The following is a 21,236-nucleotide window of genomic DNA, read 5'->3' on the forward strand; positions in this document are numbered from 1 at the left end:
AACACAGCTAGAGGCTTTGATGATCTATTTCATTTTAGTTGTTGCAGTAATGTACAAATGCAGCTCTCCTGAATTCAAGCTGTGCCTGGAATAACTGAGGGCTGTGCTTACCCTGAATGACATTTAAGTCAATGGGGAAGCAAATATTTATGTATATATTTTTGTTAAAAAATAAAAATGACTGAATAAAACCTTTCTCAAAGATTTAACGTATCACAAAATTGTACTAGGTATATGATAATGGTTTCATTCCATTTCAAATTATTATCCGTTAATTTTTAGTACATTATTTTAAAAATGCTTTTCTGGGATTGTTGTAAACTTTGTAGCTAGGTATTAAGTTGCATAGGTTAGATGAAGCATCCTCTTTTATGATATTAAGGAGTGAATCAATTGTGGGGTTTTTTGTCTAAAATTTAAGAAGGCAGATCCATTAGATCACACATTTTAATCATAATGAAGGCTAATAACAATGTGCTAAAATAAACTTCTATTCAAATCCTCAGAGATGGATACATTTCATTTATTTATGATGAACTGAGTTATACTTTTGCTCTAGTCTTAACAGATAAATGGTTCGTGTACAAGTTACTGTGGCTTAATCATTTTGAGAACCTAAGAAATACATAGTTTTTCCACTTAAGCAGAAGAGATTCATCTTACCTAGTAGTGTGTTAACTGTAGATAATCCCCGCAAGATATTTTTGGCACTTATCGCTCAGTGTTCTGATACTCTTGTTCCTTCCAATTTGCCTTCTGATTTTTGTGTGGCGGTATCCATAGCAACTACCATCATTTCAATTTCCTCTTTTCCCCTCTATTGGTGAACACTACTCATGCCATGTGAACTGCTAAGTCTCATCTTTGCTGCTGCTCTAGTCAGTCTGTGGGTTTTTTTTACAGAATACATTGGAGCTGCTCCATTTTCTTGAAGAGCAAACCATTAAATTAACTGTCTAATTGCAATTTTTTCCCTGCACAAGGAAGCACCTGGGTATACCATATTGTAGATGCCCTAGAGGCATGTACATGCTATTTTTTTTATTCTGTCCAGACTAGGATTAAGTTTCTTTTATGTCCACTTACTAATCTTTAGCTGGTGTAACAGTGTATATTTCCAGTAAATCCATAGGCTGAATGCCTATTTATTTCAGATATACCAGACGGGAGGAGCTTGGGCTGGTATCATGTCATATGAAAGGCAGAAGCTGCTCTCCTCTGGCATATTCTGCTCATTTTCTTACTTTAGAATTTCCCCCCCTAAAGTCGTTGTTCCAGAAATACTTGAAGGGAATACTTAAAGAGAGAGACAGACGGACAGACAGACATCGTATCATTGATATGCATTACCATTTCAAAAATTAACACTATAAAAGTACAATATATGTCGGAAATCAAGCCTTTATCGGGAGATGCTGGCAACTCTCCCAGGCACCCAGCTTGGTCTCCTGTTGACCTCCCTGGCTGCATTCCCCAGCAAGATCCAGGCTAGGTTACGATAGGCGATTCTTCCCAAATGTGGGAAGAACACACCCCCTCCCTTCTGGCCCCCCCCGCAGGGAAAAGGAGATAGACAGAAATGTATTTACATGCCTTTATTTCTGTCTTTGCAGCATTACAGAAAACATGTCTGTACTCTTCAAACTCCAGTAGTCAAGTGACAAAAACATCCTGTACTTCCTGTACAAGAGCAAGAGGAAGAGCTCATATTACACTCTGAGCTAATTCCGGTGCATTGCCCTGTGAATTGACTGTCCCTCTGTTTCCCACGGAACAGTCCCAACATTCCATCATCTGATGTTTTCAAGCTAGCAGTTTGCAGCTGCATTGCATCCATATCGTAACAATATAGACATGTTTAACAAAGGGGTGCTTCTGGCATCCCATACGGGGCCTTCTCACCTGACAGATATGGGGGTATCTATCAGTTTGAAAGCACGTCAAAGTGGAAGTAGATAAATAGGTACCGCTCCGGTGGGAAGGTAAACAGCGTTTCTGTGTGCTGCTCTAATTTGCCAGAAGCGGCTTAGTCATGCTGGTCACATGACCCGGCCAATAAAGTGAGATGAGCGCCGTAACCCTAGAGTCGGTCGCGACTGGACAAAATGGTCTGGGGTCCCTTTACCTTTACCTATGAAGATATCACTAGGGTAGGAGTCCCAATGTTAAGAATTGTTGAACACATTGGAAGGCATACACACACCTGAGGGGCCCACTGTGGATCTTCCAGGGACCCCCAGGCGACCACTTCCATCTTGCTATTGCTGCTTATTCACCTGCAAGTGATGACAAGAGCAACGTGAGAAGGCACATCGGTTTCTACTCACCTAGCTCTCTTGATGGTTCTGCATTTGCAGCAAATTAGTGTATGGCACAATATGACCCAGCAGCTGTGGTATCTGCCCTCTGGGTAGCTATGTGGCTTTTTTTCCAGAGAGGGGAAAACAAGCAAACAGGCAATAGTAACGTCAAGTAAGAGGTCCAACCGCAAACATGTTTTCCAGTGCCCCCAAATCTGGGACTGACACAGGTTGCTATAACTCTTAATTTGATGCACGTGGGGCTTTTTGACTTGTTTATATACCATACCCTGCAAACGTTCGTTTATTGCTTTACGGAATGTCTAAACCACCCTGCATCAAACTAGATTCCAGGGTGGTGTGCAATTAGTTGAAAACAAATATCATAATGTGGAGTTTCAGAAATGTCATCACTGCCTCCCTTCCTTTGCAGTAAAAGTATTTCATGTTAAGGTCTTTCTAAACAGTCTGGAATCATTTTCATTTTCTGCATGCTTTCCACCCTATTACTTCATAGCTATAATTACACACGCAAACACGCAAACACAAACACACAGAGGGAGGGAGGGAGAGAGATCTGTTGAATAAAGTACCAAATCAGTGTCATTCAAGGACTGGGACCAGGGATGCGCTTCTGTTTTCTCTCCCTATTTCTTTTTTCATAAATAACAGTTAAGCTGTTAGATGTAAGCTTTGTGAAATACTGGCCCCCGGCTTTCTAGATTGAAGGACATAACAATTGCTGGAAGTCAGTAGACCCAGTAGAGCAGATACTCCTTCATCAAACATTTGGCAGAAAAGTTATTCTTGTTGATGCTTCTCTCTTTCAGTAATGGTAACTAATCAGAGAGATTTCTGCTGTCTCAGTTGCATTAATGACTTCCTTTCAGTGCTGGCGCTACCTGTGCAGAGTGAAGCTTCTTGTCTCAGGCAGCAGACACGGGGGACAGTGATGGCATCTCCTCAGCTGTTCCTCTGGAGCCCCCTGGCCATACCCCTCTGTTGCAAAGCGGCGTGTGCCATGGTGCTTGATTGCCTTCTCCATAACCACCCTACTGTCCTCAGGTGTGGTGGAGGACCCTACCCATTGCTTGAATTATGTGTTTGCTTTATAAATGAAAGTGGGTCTTTTTTTATGAAGTCTACTGAAAAAGGACATTTTCAGAATGTTAAGCCAACACGGTCTTATTAACTGAGCGTTATTGCATGGCTCTTTAGGAAAAGAGGTCATGTTTCAAACCTTTGTAGATGCTCCTACGTATCTTGTATAAGCTTGGTTGTAAATAAACAAGTCTGAATTATCGATATTTAAACTTCTCCAGATCCTTCTCTTGAGTTAATTCCTCTAGTTACATTGTTCTTCCTTGTACTGCTCTTCATATCCTGTGCTCAAAAACAACATTCAGAAACGAAACATTGACGTTCACAACAACAGAAAGTCCCTTCTAACAAGCAGTTGTTAAACTCTTATCTTTGCTAGTTGCGTACTTCACCACCTGAGATGATCTTCATAGTTTCCCACTGGTACATCACTACTTAGAACAGGGTGTGGAGAAAGTGGATACACATAAGTTTTATAACCCAGCTCGTAATTCTTTAATTTGGAGTCATCTTATGAAATTGATTGACGTAGTTAGGACTGGTAGGAGAAAGCGCTTCATGAAGGGCATAATTGAGTTATTTGATTGACTGCCCATGTTATGATGGGTGTTGACTAGCTTAGGTGGCTTTTGAAGTGATTAGACAAATTCCTGAGGATAGATCAGTCACAATGATGATTAGCCATGATATCAGGCTCAGAGACCATTTGCCACTGAATGCTGGGGCCTTCATTCTGTTTCTAAGCTTCCCAGAAGCAACTGGTGGACTGTTGTAGAGAGCAGGATAGTCTGATCTAGCTGGACTCTTAGATTCTTAAATCTTATTCGCTTGGGTCAACTTCCCCAGACTACATAGATACTGTAGCTTTTTATTTACTCGTATTTCTCCCATAGAACACCTCAAAAGATCTACCTTGCCATTCCATTCTGTTGTTCTATTGTGCATTGTTCTTTCTTAGTGGTTTTGGTTGGTGTGGTTTTTTTAAGTGCAAGGAAGATAAACAGCAGGATTTGATATAATTTTGGAATTCATCTTGCTGTTCAGCAGGTTCCATCAGAAAATGTTAACCTTTTCATAGAAAATATGAATGAATAAACTCAGCCTGGTGTACTTCAGTAATATTAAATAATACTTACCATTTCTATAGCACTTTCATAGTGTTCAAAGCATTTCTCATGTGTCAGGAAAATTTGCAATGGCACTGAAAGACAGGCCAGTAGCATCATCTCCATGTTGTAGATGAGGAGTTGGGTGGAAAGTCAGCATAGTGAGTTTGAGACAGAGGACTCAGCTATACAGCTGCAAAGAAAACATTTTCAATGTGTTGTAAAGTGCAATATACAAATGTGGCATTAGATGGCGACAGTGAGCTATGCCAAATTCAACGTATTTTTCAAAACGGTTTTTGGGTGGCCACTGTAGCAACAGGATGCTGGAACAGATGGACCTTTGGCCTGATCCCACAAGGCCTCTTATGGTCTTATAGACACTTTTTCCACATTGGCCTTGTGGGCTTTAATGTGCAAAGATTTTGAACCTCTTCAAATTAGGTTTGCCAGAAATATTACATATAAACACCATAATGCAATTGGCTCTTGATTCCATTGCAGTTCCCTTAAGATTCTGCAAAGTTTTGGCAGTTTTCGGAATATTGGCTATTATGTTTGTAATTATGATTTCACTATTTATAGTCACAAGATCCCATTAGAATAGATGAGGTATGAATGGCGATGAAAGATAGTACACACAATACAGTTGTGAAAAACAAAGTTTCTTGTGCTATAGCTATTTTTCTATAAAAAGAGGTGCCCAAACTCACCTCCCTCCCTCTCTTATAATGGCAGTGGCACCCTCCTGAGTTCTGGCTAGAAAAAAAAAAGCCCTAGCTCTATGAATGGTTTTTACAAAGACTGCTCAAATATTTTCCATGTATCTGTAAAACATGTCATGTTCTCTTGCTTTAAACAGAGCAGATGCTAATTCTCTGATTGTTAGATGAATTAAAATTATTTGAATCGTATTATTTAATATAAAGAAGAATGAGGTATAATTAATCTTTCCAATCTCTAGTAATGACTGTATTTGTAATTTTATTTCAGGGAAGCCACGAAACAGATTGGAGCCGATGGACACCATATTTGTTAAGCAGGTTAAAGAAGGAGGGCCTGCTTTTGAAGCAGGATTATGCACAGGTAACCGTTACCTTACCTAGACATATCTAATTGGCTGGTCTGGTGTGATGTCATGAGTGTTCCAGCTTCCAAGGAAGTTGTCAGAGTGTGTGTTTATGTAAGGAAACAAAATTTTAAATTAGTTGGGAGTTTCAACCCATTCAGCTCTTACTGAAAGGTTTGGGATTCAGTTGTCATTATGGAAGGAAGATGTTCTGTGCTGGATCCAGACCTGATTACCTGTGGGGGGGACGGGGACTCCATCCATGGGATGCTCTGCTGAAGGCAGTAGGATAATGTGATTTTTTGCTGATCCTCTCTGCAGTCCCCTGTAAAGATGCTCCAGAGCACCAGGGACCAGTGTGGGAGGTGGTACTGTGGTCTGCAGGGGGAATAGGAAATCAGTAAGGATCACTCCTCCAGTGGGAACCTCTGCTGAATCTCAGCCCCTTCCAAAGATAAGTTTGGCTCCAACCCGTAGGGTTTAGAAAGTCATAAATGGTTCACATATTATTAGAAAAAGATGGAAAGAGTGTCATTTGTTTGTGCTTTCCCTGCTCCTCTTATAACACGTGAAGTAGGGCTTATGAATGCATGAAGTCCCTAATTAAATTTGTGGATTTCATTCTTGGGGATTATTTGTAAGTCACACATCTGAAATATTTCTGCTTTGTTTTTCTTTGTAATACTTGAACGGGTTCTCAGCTTCCGTTAATGAAGAAAAGAATGGCCTGGATATATCTCCTTTTTTTCTATGTATTTTTTTTCTGCAGGTGACAGAATTATAAAAGTGAATGGGGAAAGTGTTATAGGGAAGACATATTCTCAAGTAATTGCTTTAATTCAAAACACGTAAGTATGGGTGTCTGTAATCTGCATAATTTTAAATTCCATGTAGTTTGTTTTGAGAAAGGTGATTGGTGCGCGGTTAATCAGAATGATAGAATGAGTAAATCCAGTTCAACTCATTCCGCAGTGTAGGATTGGCCAGCCCTTGACACATCCAGCAGGGCCTTTCCATCAGCTGCACAAGGACTGAGGTGATCTCTGATGATTTACCATCCCCTTGTAGCTCCTGCACCCCCAAAACTTAAGTGGCACATTGTGGGAGGTGGCACAGAAACTGCATGGAAGAGGGAGACTCTCAGAAGTTCACCACAATCTTATGTTCTACTGACTAAAGCTTTCTGGGATCAAACACCTTCCATCAGCAGAGGGACACCAATTGGGTACAACCCATTGAAAGTGTAGGGATGTGCTGTGGATAATGTCATTGTGAAGTTTTTTTATTCTTTTGATACTGAGACAACTTTGACTGAGTAGCAGATGTAAAAGTAAAAGCAAGTTAGGTGTTTGATCAGTGCTCTACATATCAATTAATTTATAGGACTACACCTCATATTATGTTCAATCTTTCATATCCATTCTGTGGGTGACATTTCATATGACCATACTGCAGGAAGATAAAGCTTGTTAAGAAAATGGCTTATAACATTTCCGTAAAGGCTTGACATTTGTTGGTATTATTCCATGAGCAGTTTCGAATGTTTAACAATTATTTAGGAAAAGTTATTTTATTAGCAGCTTTTTGGTGGTGATGGGAAATTGGATCTAATACCGTATTTGTTTCTGAGAATGTTTTACTGATAAATATCTGTACCTGACATACACAGGGGCTGTGTCTGAACATCACACTAAACCAGTGGGATGAGAACAAGCTGCAGCAAGCCTTGGGCTTGTACGCTTCCTCACAACCACTGATGAAGAGCAGTTTGGAAGTTTTTGCTTCCATTTTCTGTTAACCACAGTTTATCATGATATTTGAATCTGGACAAACTATGGATTGCAAAACATGCCAACTTCAAACCATGGATTATGAAAATAGCTTGTTTAACTGGAACCTTATTGACATTAATCGTATTTTGGATTCAGATGGTACACTAAACTGCGGTTAACCAAAATTGGAAGCAAAAGTTCCCAGTTTCCTCCTTGCAGCCATACCAGCAACATCTGGAGGACCAATGTTAGCTCCTTGCCCCATATGTAAAAAATAATCTACTTGGATAATCAATCTCCATGTAGGATAAAAGTGTCCGTATTGTTAAGGGCACAAGTGTATTTTCTCATAGTGAGTACATGGGTAAGACAGGCTCTGTGCATATCAGCTACTTGATCTGTGTGCTTTTGATTCTAAAAACACCTGTGCCGCACATTATAAGTGGCAACCGACGTATTTTTTTCTGCATAGCAAATTTTAATTTTCTTAAAGGGAAGCAGTCGTGAATTTGAGGGGTGGTTTGAAGGATAATAATAATCCACAGGAGTAAAGAGGAAAATGAGCGTTATATTCAGTGCTGATTGTTGAGAAAGAGTGACTACTGAGCTAATCAATGTAGCTCTTTTTATGTTAGCCAGCAATTAAATTTCCTATCAATTGGTTAGTACAGTATTTTATTTTTTATTAATATACCAGTATGTTTCCTCCTCTCTCACAGTGACAGCATGCTAGAACTTAGTGTGATGCCAAAAGATGAAGACATCCTTCAGCTGGTAAGTTATACTTCTGAAATAGAAACTAAAGTAAGATGGCTGTAAGCACCCCAGAAAACTCTTGGCTCTTTAACCAGGCTCTTGAGCAAACTGAATTGCTGAATAATGCTACTACTATAGTTGTAATGTCCATTTCTTCTTTTCTTAATTTGTTGTTTCATTAGTCCTAGAAACACACAGGGTTAAGAATAAGCATACAGTCGTACATTGGTTCTCATATGGAATCTGTTCCGGAAGTCTGTTCAATTTCCGAAAACATTTGAAAACCAAGGCGCGGCTTCCGATTGGCTGCAGGAGCTTCCTGCTCTCAATTGGAAGCCATGGAAGCAGCGTCGGATGCTCGGGTTCCAAAGAATGTTTGCAAACTGGAACACTCGCTTCCAGGTTTGCGGCATTTGGGAAACAAAACGTATGAGTACCAAGGCTTTCAACAACCAAGGTACAACTGTATATGAAATGAAAATGTGGGGAAGGGGAGCCTTCCTACCCTTTGAATGCTTGAAGGAACCTAAACCACAAACCACTGAAATGCAGTACATGGCAGTGAATAAAATCTAAAGCCACGCTCTGATCTGAGTTGAAGGTGGAAATACCTGTGATGATAATCTTCAGCAAAAATGGGTGCACAAAGGTCAGTAGTGAATGAGCTGTTATTCAAGCAATAAATTGAAACTCATTTTAAAAGTTGGACTGAAGGAACCCATTCAGGTCCCTCTTTACTCTGTAAAAAACATAATTTTGGTTTTGTTTTGTTTTGTTTTGTTTTCTGTCAGGTAAGCATCCACTTGGAAGTTAGATACAAGTTCCATTGCTTTCACTGGGACTTCGTTACAAGTAAGGACCAATTGTCATTCTCTTAATGGAGAATGTGTGCAATCAAACCCACCTCTCTCTGATTGGCTTCAATTTTTCAGGAGTTCATACAAGCAGAGGTACATAGAGACCTCTTCCTTCATCGCATATTCCTAGCAAGGAGAGAGCTAATTGCAGCCACTCTTCCTTGCCTTTGCAGCAGCGTGAATTCATTTTGGGTTAAAGTAGTTCACTGTGCTAGCTCTATTTCTTGTTAATTCGAACTAAAATTATTATGACCTTTTCAGTGAAGCAGGACTTCAGTATACTGTGTTAACTGGTTTCAGCCACAGAGAACAAGTGCAGTGGGGGGGGGGGGAGAGAGAAATGAGATTACTTTGGCTCTTAAGTTAGGAGGAGGCATCATATGCATTAAATTTGAATGCTTTAAATGTTGACCCAAAGAGCTAGCACTGGACCAAGTTATAGGCAGTAAACACCAGGTTTTACTGCAGAAATGTTTGGTTTGTGTATTAAATTTCTTATATAACCTTTTTCTAAAACAAGACTCAAGGCATCTTACAACAGGTTCAGATATACCATATTTTTCCATGTATAAGACAACCCCTATTTTTGGGGACTCCAAATTAAGAAAACACCCCTCAGCACTACCCGTGTATAAGACGAGCCCCAATTTTAAACCCAATTTTTGGGTAAAAAAACAACAACCCTAGTCTTATACACGGAAAAATTAAAGACAAAAATTAAAGACAAAAGCAATACAACTAAGGAAATAAAGGTTACCTCATAATGCAAGAGGACTCTTATCCAAATGTAGGATAGATGTTGGGACATTTTAAGTGGACTTTTTTCATAGGATAGCATTTCAAGCATAAAATCTTGAAGAAAGTCTGTTTTAACAGAACACATGAAACATTTACAGTAAACCCAAATTGAGCATTTAAAAGGGAGGAGAGGGGCTAATAACGCTTCTCCTTAATTATCAAACTGCAAGTAAATGGCCTGTATAGGGCCCAGCCATACAGTTAGACAGCTGCCAGGAAAAACCGCAGTAGTTCTTTTCCTTGTTAAGGCATCCATTACTCAGAAGCAATCCCTCCTCTTTATTAAATGCTAGTGAAAATGGATGTTAATATGATTTAGTTGAGGCTCTTATTGTGTGTCTTGTGTACATCTGGTAACATGCATTTCCCTTTATACGCTTTAATAGCTCTACACTTAGGCTTGCTACCCGAAGTGTAAATCAATCCTCAAAGTGAATCTATATTTTATCTGTAATAAAGGGGATGATTTATTTATTTATAGAACTATTACATTTTGTTTAGTAACTTTGTTAGATGCCTCTTCTAAACAAGGGCTCAAGGTGTCCTACAGCCCACTGTAGAAAAGAATGTGGAAGAACTCTGGGTATATTTTAAGACATGGTGGTGAAATAGAGAGCAAGGTGGACATGTACAAAAATATTTAATAGTCAGGAAAGAAATGCTACATTTTAAACTGTTTTAAAAAGTTAAAAACCATTCAGGTTTGTTGAAGAACACTTGTTGCCTGCAAAACTGATAGATGCTTTCACATCACCTTGCTGAAAGTGATATTGTTTTGATTTAAGGTTTCATTTCAACAAATTAAAGGCACATCTTAGCATTTGTGGTTTTAAAAGAAGATGCTGAAAACATGACCCTAAGGGTCATTTCCAATATACAGTGGCACCAGTCTGGCCTCTTTGAGTAACATAGGTATTCTTGCGGGGATATTCAAAACCAATGGAAATTACTTTACTTTTAAAGATGACTGCTCAGCTTTTATGTGTCTTACCAAGACTAAAGTCATTCTGAAAACAGTAGAAAAACTGTGTATTATCTTTTGCCGAAATAAACTGTTGCAACAAAATGAAGAAAGGGGAAACTGTTTGTTGAATGCATTCTTCTATGTCACTGCCACCACTCTTTTATTGACTTTAAAGAATATGAATTGGAAGGAAAGGATTTCCCCTTTGCTAGACACATTATGGTTGTGCCCATTATTAAATGAATGGATTCTCATTTCTCAGTTAGGTTACTTGGTTTTCCTAGATTGCAGAGGAACATCTATGCTACATTCCTATTCCTTTAAAATATATATTGCAGACTGTGCTGGAAGAGAATTGTACCTTTGGCAGATAATAGGTGTTCTGGGTTGAGAGTCCAATTCATATGTTAAAGGTGTGGCATTTCTGCCAATTCACTGATTGCTTTGGGGAAGAATACTCCATCATTCCATGAATTCATGCTGTATTCACATGTAAAGCTAAATCATGATTTAAATCAAAGACAAGCTGCAGCAAACCTCAAGCTCATAATCCTCCAGACCCCACTTCCTCTTCTCAAGTGTGACCAAGAAAGACCGAAAACTTCCATTTTTAACTAACCACAGTTCAGTGTTGTGTTTTAACTATAACCTGTGGTTAATCTTAGCTTTTTTTTTTTACAGTTATAATTTGAAGTTGCCTTGTTTTAGTAAGCTGCAGTTGGCACTAACCGAAGTTTGTCTGAGTTCAGACATCACAACAAGCAAGCTGTAGTTAGTTAGGGTTGCCATATCTTGAAGAGAAAAAAAGAAAAAAGAAAGAAAGGATGGCCCAAGCCTCTTTCCTCACTCCCAAAAAACCTCAGACATTTTCTTTAAAATTTAAAAATCCCCCCGGATGGGCATATTGCCCCCCCCCCAAAGAGGAATTTCTGGAATTTCCTGGACGTATGGTAACGCTATAGTTAGTCCAAAGCTCCACAGAGGAAGAGGGGAAAGCACATGAGCCAGAGACTTGTCATGGTTTAATTAGTGTTATGTGCAAACAAGACTATAGTAAGAAATAGTTCCCTAGAAGACGACCTCCCTAGCTCTTATGCCCTTCCGAAGCTCTCTATGCAAGCTTTGGATCATTTAAAGTGGATGGCATGTGTTAATCAAGAGGTTTTCATTTATAAAGTCTTAGCACAGGATCACAGTACCTCAAGGACTGCTTCTCCGAAATGAGCCAAATCAGACCCTGCAATAATAACCTGTTGAATCTCTTCATCCAGATTAGGTGGTCTTTTCACCTCCATGTTGTCTGGATTTCATTTTAGTTTGTTCACCTTCATTTGTACTGAACTGCCTCCAGACACTTGTGCAAGATTTCCACTGCTACCTTGAAATAAGCAGATGGAAATGTGAGATAGAGTTGTGTGTCATCTGCCTGCAGATGTCAGTAACTCAAATTTCTGGATGATTCCTCATCCGCCAGCAGTTTCCTGTTGTTGTTTTTCAAATGGGAATTGAATAGAACCTTAGGACAACTGTATAAACCAAAGATCAAAAGCCAGGAAAAAACCTGAGTCTTTCCAGACCCAATCTAGCAAGACATCTCAGAAGAAAACCATAGTTAATGGTACTGTAAGCCGCTGAGAGGTCCATGAGAATCAATAGGGTCTCAATCTCTTTATCCATTCCCCAGTGTAAATAATCCACCAGGGCGATCTTGTGTGGAGACAGAATACTTTTCGAGAAGAGATTCCGATTAACTTCCAGGCATCTCTTGAAGACCCTTTATACTAGCTGGCCTATTCAGTTTAATTTTTCTGTGGATTAGGCAGTCATTTTAATGATTGTTTTGTATATTTTTCGTGGTGCTTTTATGTTTTGTTTCATTTGTATACATTGTTGCATACCGCTTTGGTGTTTTACGTGAGATGGGGGTATATCAATGCTGTTATAAATAAATAAAAGCCAGATTAGAAACAAACCTATATCATCTGTTTCCTCTGGCGCTCCTTAAGGCCATTTACTACTCTATCATCCTACTAAAAAAAAAAAATGTTAAATTAAAATGATGCATTGGGTACTGTGTGATAACTATCAAGGATGGTTGGAAGTGCAAATTTGATTTCTTCAGTAAAGGCCTTCGAACTGCCCTTTTTTTGAGACAGTATGAACTTGCCCTTCCCATCGGTAAAGCATTCACTACTTATGAGGTTCGGGGTGGCAAGTCCATTACTGCCAGTCAAGAAGGGCAAGGATCCTGAGAGCAAGCAGTAGGCCTCAAACCTTCAGATTGCACAAATGGAAAGGCCTACTAGGCCTATAACCCATGTACAATATTTCTTTCCGTTACCAGTGTTTGGAGGCTGGGTGCCTTGTAAGGGACACACCCTACACGGGTTTCCCCCACCAGTTACTTTGGTTTTTATTTATTTATTCCCTAGTTACTTTGAGGCCTTTCCCCTCTGAGGGTGCGGCCTCCTCAGTTGTGTGTGTTTTAATTGGATCTTGGCTAGAAGCTTAATTTCCGCAGCTTGTTGCTATGGGGACATGCTACCACAGCTGCTCTTAGAAATCTCCAGGTTTTCTTCTATCAGGCATGCTCAGAATTTGCTAGCGTCCATTTCAATAAACCGAAGCAGTTGTGACAGTGAATGGCTGTGTGTCTGTTTGTGGATAGGCTTATGGCCTTCTGTGGTTTGTGAGGATACTTTTGGTCTAAACAGTTACGGGACCATCTACGTTTTTTGTACTTTGATTTGTGAAGTCATACTGAATAACTTCAGTAGCATATTAGCGTCCATGAAAACCTCATGGCATAGTGGGGCAGTGCGTCTGGCTGTAATCCAGAAGGTTGGTGGTTTGAGCCCACCCAAGGGTGGCTGTGGGCAGGATTCCTTCATTGCAGGGGGTTGGACTAGATGACCCCCGGGGTCTCTTCCAGCTCTACAGTTCTACATATCATTTGGCAGGTCCAGAAGTTAGGACGTAGCTGGTTGATTTAGAGGTGCATAAGGCCCGTATCTTCTTACAGCCTCTGTGGCATGATGTGTTTCCCCTGTGCTCCAGATATGAAAATAAATAAATCACAGGTTAGCACTCGTGACATCGGAGAGAGGCAGTACCAGTGGAATGGAGATGTGTAGAATAAGTAAAGGGACATATTTAATACCCCCTTTTATTTGTTTTAAATTACCTTACACGTGTGGGAGGGAAGAGGGTAAGCCCACCTCCAGCCTGACCAGCGTGAAGCCAGCAGGGTTTTGGAAGTGGTAGTCACTCAGCTACTTTGCTCCTCATTCGGGATTATGCCATAAATTTGCATCAAAATCAATAAGACCAAAGTCATTATTAATTTGTCCAATTGATTTTAGTAGGATCCAAGTTCAGCTGATTTTAATCTGGGTTTGCCTCTCTTGTTAACAGTGTGGAAAGGCTTATGGGTGGCCTTAGCATTGGACAAACTCAGCTAATTACGTCAGGGACTGGGGGCGGCAAATTGGTGCCTCCCAGGCACCTGCACACTTGCTTCAGATGCTGTCACCCGTTTGGCTTTTTCTGGGGTCACTGGAGTGTCCACCCTCTTCATGCCTTGCTCTGACAAAGGGGGTTCCTTCCCCAGTGATGTATTCTGAGTGAGGTTGCCCGTGCTGCTGCCACTCATTTTTCATGGTGGCTAGAAATTCCTGTTTTAAAAAATAATTAGAAGCATAAGAAAAGCAGCGGCAGGGCAGGTCCTTTCCTGAGCCACCTCACTTAGAATGTCTCATTCTGAGGAGTGAATCCCTTCCACAGTGAGGAAGCATAGGCAAGCTGCCACATTGGCAGCAAAACTTATCAAAAGTGAGGGGGAGAGAAGAAGAGAGGAGGGCTAGAAGCGGCTTTCCCAGGAGGTACTATGCCTTGCACCAGCCTTGGGAAGACTTTACCCTGTGTACCACAGAGGTGGGAAACCTATGGCTTTCCATAGATTGCTGGACTATAGACTCTCCTCAGTCCATGCTGGCTGAGGCTGATGGGAATTGTAGTCCACAGGTTCCCCACCCCTGCTGTATATTTATTTTATATTAAGCAGTTTTGAACTTGAAGTTGTAAATTGAATATTTTTTTTATTAAAAAAAATGCTCTTCATTGACTTTAAAAATAATGAAAATATATACTAAAATAATTATTTAGAAGAACTATGCTATATTCTGATATACTTACAAATTTTCTTTCCCTTAATTAATACAAAACTGGTTCATTTCCTATAATTTATCATTTTTGTCATTCCCAGATTATATATATATATTTTCAGGCAGAGCTAATGTGGTGCATTTTTTGTGGTTTTTAAGTAGGGTATCTTGCAAACCTGCAGATTTGGGCTGAGTATATATGCCTAAATTGGACTAGGGAGGCAGTATTGGCATATTTCAGAGTGTGAGCGGATGTGTTGTTTCCTTAGACTGTACCACAGCTTGCTTTTTCATGCGTCTATGTCTGCTTTCCTATTTCCCCCTCCTAATCTGAAAAGTACACGAATGCAGAGTCCCCATTTTCCGTCATGAGAGAGCATGCAAAAATCAGACAGCTGTATTAGCATGCACCTTGCAATTGGAAGCACAGCCTGTCTCTGAAGAAACGCCAAAGATATACAAAATGAAAACGATCACATGGGGAGGCTGTTTTTTTCTGAGGATTATTCTGAAATCATCCTTCTAATGTCAGACGTAGAGTATGAAAGCAGCTGCAGTCAGCTGACAGCTTGTGGTTCTGTTCCGATGCATGTGGGGAAGGGGTGCATGGATTTTAAATGCATAATGAAACCCTTGTTTCGTCATCGGGAAGCAGGGATGGTAGCAGCTCAGGGGAGATGAAAGACCGTTATGTTGCTCTAGTAGAAGGGACGCCTTGTAGCACAACCAGAGGGCTCCGTTTGCAGCAGAAAAGATGCACTGAAGCAACACAGCACAACTGTATTTTCTTTTTCTGGAAGGCTAGGGAATAAATGCAAGAAGCAGGTAAAAGCCTGAGACAGACATGCTCACAAGGAGGCTGAAGTTATTGTTTATGCTCCACTGCCCTTTACCTCTATTGGTATCTTCCAGAGAAATCGGTGTAGATGTATTTTTAGCTTGCTGTGTATCCCGCTTCAACATGACCACATAATTCTGTCTTTACACCCATAAGCAGCTTTTACTATGTTTTCCTGTTTTCTGCCAGCTGCAGTTTTCAAAGGATGTCACAGCACTGGTAAGAAATGTACTGTAGCCATTTCTCTGATTTTTGTAAGGCATGTGTTTCTTGGTAGATCTGCAAGATGCTGGACTGTTAAAGCCTGCAAGTTGCTGAAAGCGAGCTAGATCTGCTGGTTAGCTGAATCTCAGTTGTAATATTGATTCTGTTACCTTTTAATGTGTGCCTGTGTTTTTGTTAGTTACTTGGTTTATTTATTGCCAGTTTGCTTTTAATATTTCGTTTGCACTTAACTAATGCTGCCAGTGATATTTATTGCAGCCGTGTGTTTTAAGTACCTCGCCCTTCTCATCCTCAGCACTTTGCTCTTAGTCTAATGTTTATGGCTGCATTTGGGCTTTTACAACCTGTCTAATGCTAAGGCAGGGCATGTTGATTTGGCTGAATGGAGCATGTTATGATTTAAGCAGGAAACGCTGTAATATGATACCACACCTAAGCTGTGTTAAAAAAAAATGTTTGGGAAAGATTTGTGCATTGGCAAGCTGTGTGCTGTCAGCTCTTTTAATTTCATATTGCCACTAAAGGAAGTGATGGCAAAGTCTAAAATAATAGCATTTGTATGTTCCGGGCAGATCTTGCATCGTTAGTTGTACGATGGTTTCAGAAATGTCTTGATGCAAGGGAAACATGCAATATGTAAAGCAAATGGTTTCCTTAGGAGTCGGGTTCTTAAAATGCAAGGTAAGATGGAAATTGTGAAGCACCTAAAGAATATATGGCTTGTGATAGTCTGCATTCCACTCTAAGGAAGTGCTTATAAATAGCTGCCTGAGCATGTATGTTGGTGGTGTATTTGGGTTAAAAAATGGCACTGCTGTGAGTAGTATGGAATTCATGGAATAAGTAACATGTAAGATTATTTGGAAGGAGGGTGGGCGTTGGCTGCCAACAAAGACATTGCCACTGTCTACTCCCATTAGATATAGTAATTGTACCTTTTAGAAAAGCAATCTGTATTGAATGCAATAGTATTTACATAGGCTATATGTTTTCTCTATGTGGCAAAGAGCTGCACATTTTCTGAGGCTAACAGAATTCCTTATTTAACCTGTCAATTGCTGCATAATTTTAGCTTCCACCATAAAAAAAGATCAAAAGGAGGAATTTGTGAAGCTGGGTTTGAGGATGTGTATGAACAGAAATACTTGGTTTGGGTTTAGGCTTACAAATTTCTGTGTTCTCTTAATCAGCTGCCATTAGTTGCTGGGATTTGCTGTTTGACTTATATAAAACATGCTCAATACTTTGTGGAGACTTTCCATTGTATATTTTCATACCCAGGGAGTAATAACGAAGGCATTTGACACTTCTTGTTCTTTGAACAGATACCTGTAGCAAAGAGCTGTTTCACATGAGAGGTCCTTGCCCTTCAAGGGATTTAGCTGTCTACTGGATTCATTTCCCTGTAACATGGTGATGATTTCACATTCACATTTTTAGTAATTTCATTTCTTTTTGAATCCTCTTTGTATAGGCATATTCCCAAGATGCCTACCTGAAAGGCAATGAAGCTTACAGTGGTAATGCCCGCAACATACCTGAACCACCACCAATATGTTATCCTCGGTTAGCATCTCCACCTTCTGTCAAGGCACAAGATACTGAGAAAGCACCTCCTGACTCTTCACTTGGTAAGCAGCCAGCTAGTAGACCTGTACGGACATCAGCACAACCAGAAAAGGCCTACAGAATGGAAATACAAGTGCCTCCATCCCCAACAGATATTGCAAAATCTAACACAGCTGTCTGTGTTTGCAACAACGAGACTGTAAGAACTGTTGTTGTGCCTTCCGAGAAGGCTGTAGACTTGTCATCCTGTAGAATAAATCATACTGGTCCATCACACCGGATAGAGGAAGTAAGATATGGTCTTAAGGAACAAACCACTATAAAAACAAAAGCACGAACCACATCACCACCTTCTCCAATGCCCACTGCCATTGTACTTCCTCAGACGCCACTCACAAGGCCAGTAGATCCCAATGGAATAGCTAGCAAGTCTGGAAGCTATGGAGGGCATCCAGAAGGGATCTCAAATACTAGATCACCTACTCAAAGTGCAGGTTCTCCCTCTGTCACTACCAATCACTACACTTCTCCAAATGCCCACCAAACCATAGACTGGAAAAATTACAAAACCTACAAAGAGTACATTGATAATAGACGTTTGCACATGTATGGCTGCAGAACCATACAGGAAAGGTTAGATAGTTTAAGAGCAGCATCTCAGAACACAACAGATTATAATCAAGTGGTACCAAATCGCAGTGTTTCACAGGTACGACGCAGAAGCACCTCTCATGATAGGGTCCCACAGTCCATTCAGATACGGCAAAGAAGTGTGTCCCAGGAAAGACTTGAAGATCCTATATTGTTGAAGGAGTGGCCAAGGAGTGCCTCTCAAGATGCTCTAACCTCACCATCTATCAGCCCCCGGAATCACAGGACACAGTCTTGGGACTATTTAGGAAAGCAGGATGAAACATTAGAAAATTTTCACACTGAGAATCTTGTTGCAGATTCAAACAGAGACAGAAAAAAGACTAACAAGTGGACTGGCTTTACTGAGCAAGATGATCGGCGAGGTATTTATGAGAGACCCCGGCAGCATGCATTTCACTTGTCTCTTCGAGGCTCAAATTTTTCTGTGGCTCCGGGTGCTTATGGCTCAGATGGTAGACGAATAAACAGCAGAGCCTTAGGGTCAACCCCACAGTTCCAGAAGGCTCCACCTGATGTAAAATCACAGCAGCCTGCCAGAGATTTGCCAACCTCTGGTGGAACTTCAAAGCCTACAACTGTTTTTCAGGAAAGATCATCTCACTCAATAGCTAGAAGCACAAGAAGCAACTCATTCAAGACTTCTGTACCCTATGCAGCAAAACCGTCGCTTTCCCTTAATCAGAGCCTGGATAGTGTTACTACCGCAGACCAAAGAGAACTAAACCATGTGTACAACAGTGGTTTGTTGAATCAACAATCAAGGATACAAGCAAAAAGTGTGCCAGGCCACAAAACAGAAATAGACACGAGTACTCTATCCCCTACTACCTGTTTAGCTTCTGCCAAATTTGTCCCACAGATGAGTGAGCATTTAACTACCTCTGTTAACTTGGATGTCTCTATTAGACAGAAGGTTCAAGAGTTTGAAAAGGAAAATATAAAAGAATCCGAGAGCCATCCAAGGGATGTTGTAGATGAGGATACAGAAGCAGTTGTCTTGCGAGAAAAGTCTCCTTCTGGCCATCAGACACCACAGCCTTTGCGGCATCAGTCCTACATCTTAGCGGTAAATGATCAAGAGCCAGCCCCGGAGACTACTTGTTGGTTGCCCAATGATGCACGTCGAGAGGTCCATATAAAAATAATAGAAGAAAGGAAAGCTTCCAGCGCCAGCACACCTGGTGATTCCTTGGCATGCATTCCATTCATAGGTGAGCTAAACCATTGGTTTTCATCTCTCTGCTTCTAATACATGGCTTTGGATCTGCCACTTGGTTTTATTATTATATATATATTAAATTATTATGCATCATTCTGGTTAATTTATTTGAGTTTCATAATTTTTGCAGGTATAATCTAGAAAATACAATGTTCAGCTCCAGTATTTCTAGGCCTGTTTCACAGGTACATGTGTGGGAGCTGTTTTCCTGTAATGTTTTCCAGTGTGACTACAGTGTATGTATGATTATTGCAACTACTTGACTGGGGAAAGATTTTCTCCTGATTAGCACTGCCCCTCCTAGGGATGTGAGTAACCTGTGCCATTAGACCTTTTCCTGGTTCTGGTATCCACAGACACATCACAGTTGTATGCAGGAATGCCATGGGGAAACTGCTCCCATGCAACTTGGTGTAAGTGATGGGGTCTTAATCCCACTGGTGTTAACAGAACATAAACATGCTTAATTTTCTGTGTTGCATCTAATATGTATTTACCTATAAAAACAGTAGCAGGCATTTTTGTGACATGATAAATGCTTAAGAAGTTAATATTTAATTTAAAAAGTTTTGCTATACACCCTCACTGCTACAAGTGATTTTAAAGGTTTATTCTGCAATAATGTGAATGAATCTGTATTGCCATGTGTGGCTCTTACTTATTTAGCTCAGTCATTGCCATCAATCTTTTGCAAAGCTTTGTAAAACAGAAACAATTGAATTTGTATATGTGCACATATCTTTAAAACCCTAGAGTAAATATATAAGGTAATTTGTAAGGAGAAAAAGCAGAAATGGGAAAGCCAGACAGTATATTAAGAACATAGAGGTCAAGAATATATTGAAGAATTGTGGTGTGGGAGTAGTGTGCTTGTCGGTTTGTAGTCTTGGAAGCAAGGAAAAGAAGATTGTGCTTGTTATGTAATAAAAGAGGCCCCCATGGAGGAACTGGCAAGTGAAGGTCATAGCAATATGTTGAATAAATTTGAAAGTGGGATTGGTAGGGGTGGGGGCGAAGTACAAGTTGTTGTTGTTGTTGTTGTTGTTGTTGTTGTTGTTGTTGTTGTTACGCACTTGATGTACTGTTAACATTAATCAGGCTTTCAGATGCTTACATATGTGCTTTCTGAGGCTGTGGTTGTGACAGTTATACTTTAACTCAGGTTGTAAGTTGGTTTCCTAAGAATATCTCAATGCACAGGTGTGCTGCAGCATAGGTGCACAGAGAGCTGACAGTAGCTGCTGATACATGTGAAGGTCAGTTAAGTCATGACATTGCTGGAGAGATTAAGAAGAGCAAAGTAGATGGCAATAATTTATATTAGGGCTGCAGTATTGAATCTATTGATTGGTTAACCTTTCAGTTGTTTAAACAGCTGTCCTAATTAACATTCTTATTCTATTTAATGCAGATGTTTGTAAAACAGCAGATGCTAATTAGTCTTAAGAGGCATCCCCCCTTCTTTCACATACAAAGCAGGGAATGCCTCTTCTAAGATAATGTCTTATATGATATTCATGCATTGTCTAATAATGCAGTAAGTATACTTATGGCTTCAGAATTATTGGTTTTCCTCACATACATATTTATGAACATTTTTGGGATGTGATAACAAACTAAGACCTAAGTCAGTTGATCTCAGTAGGTCTGCCTATGACTTAACACTGGTTATAACCCATTTTATAAATTAATAGTAAAATATTTTTAACTTTACTTTAATCACAGTGCAATACCAGGGCAAGGTATAATAGTATAAAATAAAACCAGTCGTCAAGTAAAACCAGTTGTAAAGTGAAACCAACTACCCCACCCAACAAAGGCCTGGTAAAAATACAGTGGTGCCTC

General features: G+C 40.1%; 2 protein-coding genes and 1 long non-coding RNA gene across 11 annotated transcripts in view; 2 read left to right on the forward strand and 1 right to left on the reverse strand.

Moving 5' to 3' along the window:
• Positions 1–21,236, forward strand: part of PRTFDC1 (phosphoribosyl transferase domain containing 1) — a 168,159-nt gene that overhangs the window by 137,328 nt on the left and 9,595 nt on the right. The gene's annotated exons all lie outside the window — the stretch shown is intronic.
• ARHGAP21 (Rho GTPase activating protein 21) overlaps positions 1–21,236 on the forward strand; it is a 105,108-nt gene that overhangs the window by 57,781 nt on the left and 26,091 nt on the right. For 3 of the 6 annotated variants that reach the window (XM_081834168.1, XM_081834170.1, XM_081834167.1), the window contains exons 4-8: positions 5,501–5,593; positions 6,346–6,424; positions 8,068–8,122; positions 15,914–15,943; positions 17,424–19,383. In XM_081834168.1, the coding sequence (XP_081690294.1) occupies positions 5,501–5,593; positions 6,346–6,424; positions 8,068–8,122; positions 15,914–15,943; positions 17,424–19,383 (2,217 nt within the window). Of the gene's footprint in view, positions 1–5,500; positions 5,594–6,345; positions 6,425–8,067; positions 8,123–12,231; positions 12,342–15,913; positions 15,944–17,423; positions 19,384–21,236 lie in introns of those variants that run through there. The other 3 variants (XM_081834172.1, XM_081834169.1, XM_081834171.1) reach the window with 3 other exon arrangements.
• On the reverse strand, positions 1,865–12,084 carry LOC309326080. Of its 4 annotated transcripts, XR_014150117.1 has the most exons (5): positions 11,923–12,039; positions 9,719–9,825; positions 4,538–4,700; positions 2,132–2,276; positions 1,865–1,921 (listed from the first exon to the last, which is right to left on the reverse strand). It is a non-coding gene; the product is annotated as an uncharacterized lncRNA (long non-coding RNA). The 4 variants fall into 4 exon arrangements; XR_014150115.1 differs by lacking the exon at positions 9,719–9,825 and having other exon boundaries at positions 11,974–12,084; XR_014150116.1 differs by lacking the exon at positions 9,719–9,825 and having other exon boundaries at positions 11,923–12,060.

This window comes from Podarcis erhardii, assembly GCF_964252035.2.
Source record: "Podarcis erhardii genome assembly, chromosome: 12".
In the NCBI taxonomy this organism is placed as follows: Eukaryota; Metazoa; Chordata; class Lepidosauria; order Squamata; family Lacertidae; genus Podarcis; species Podarcis erhardii.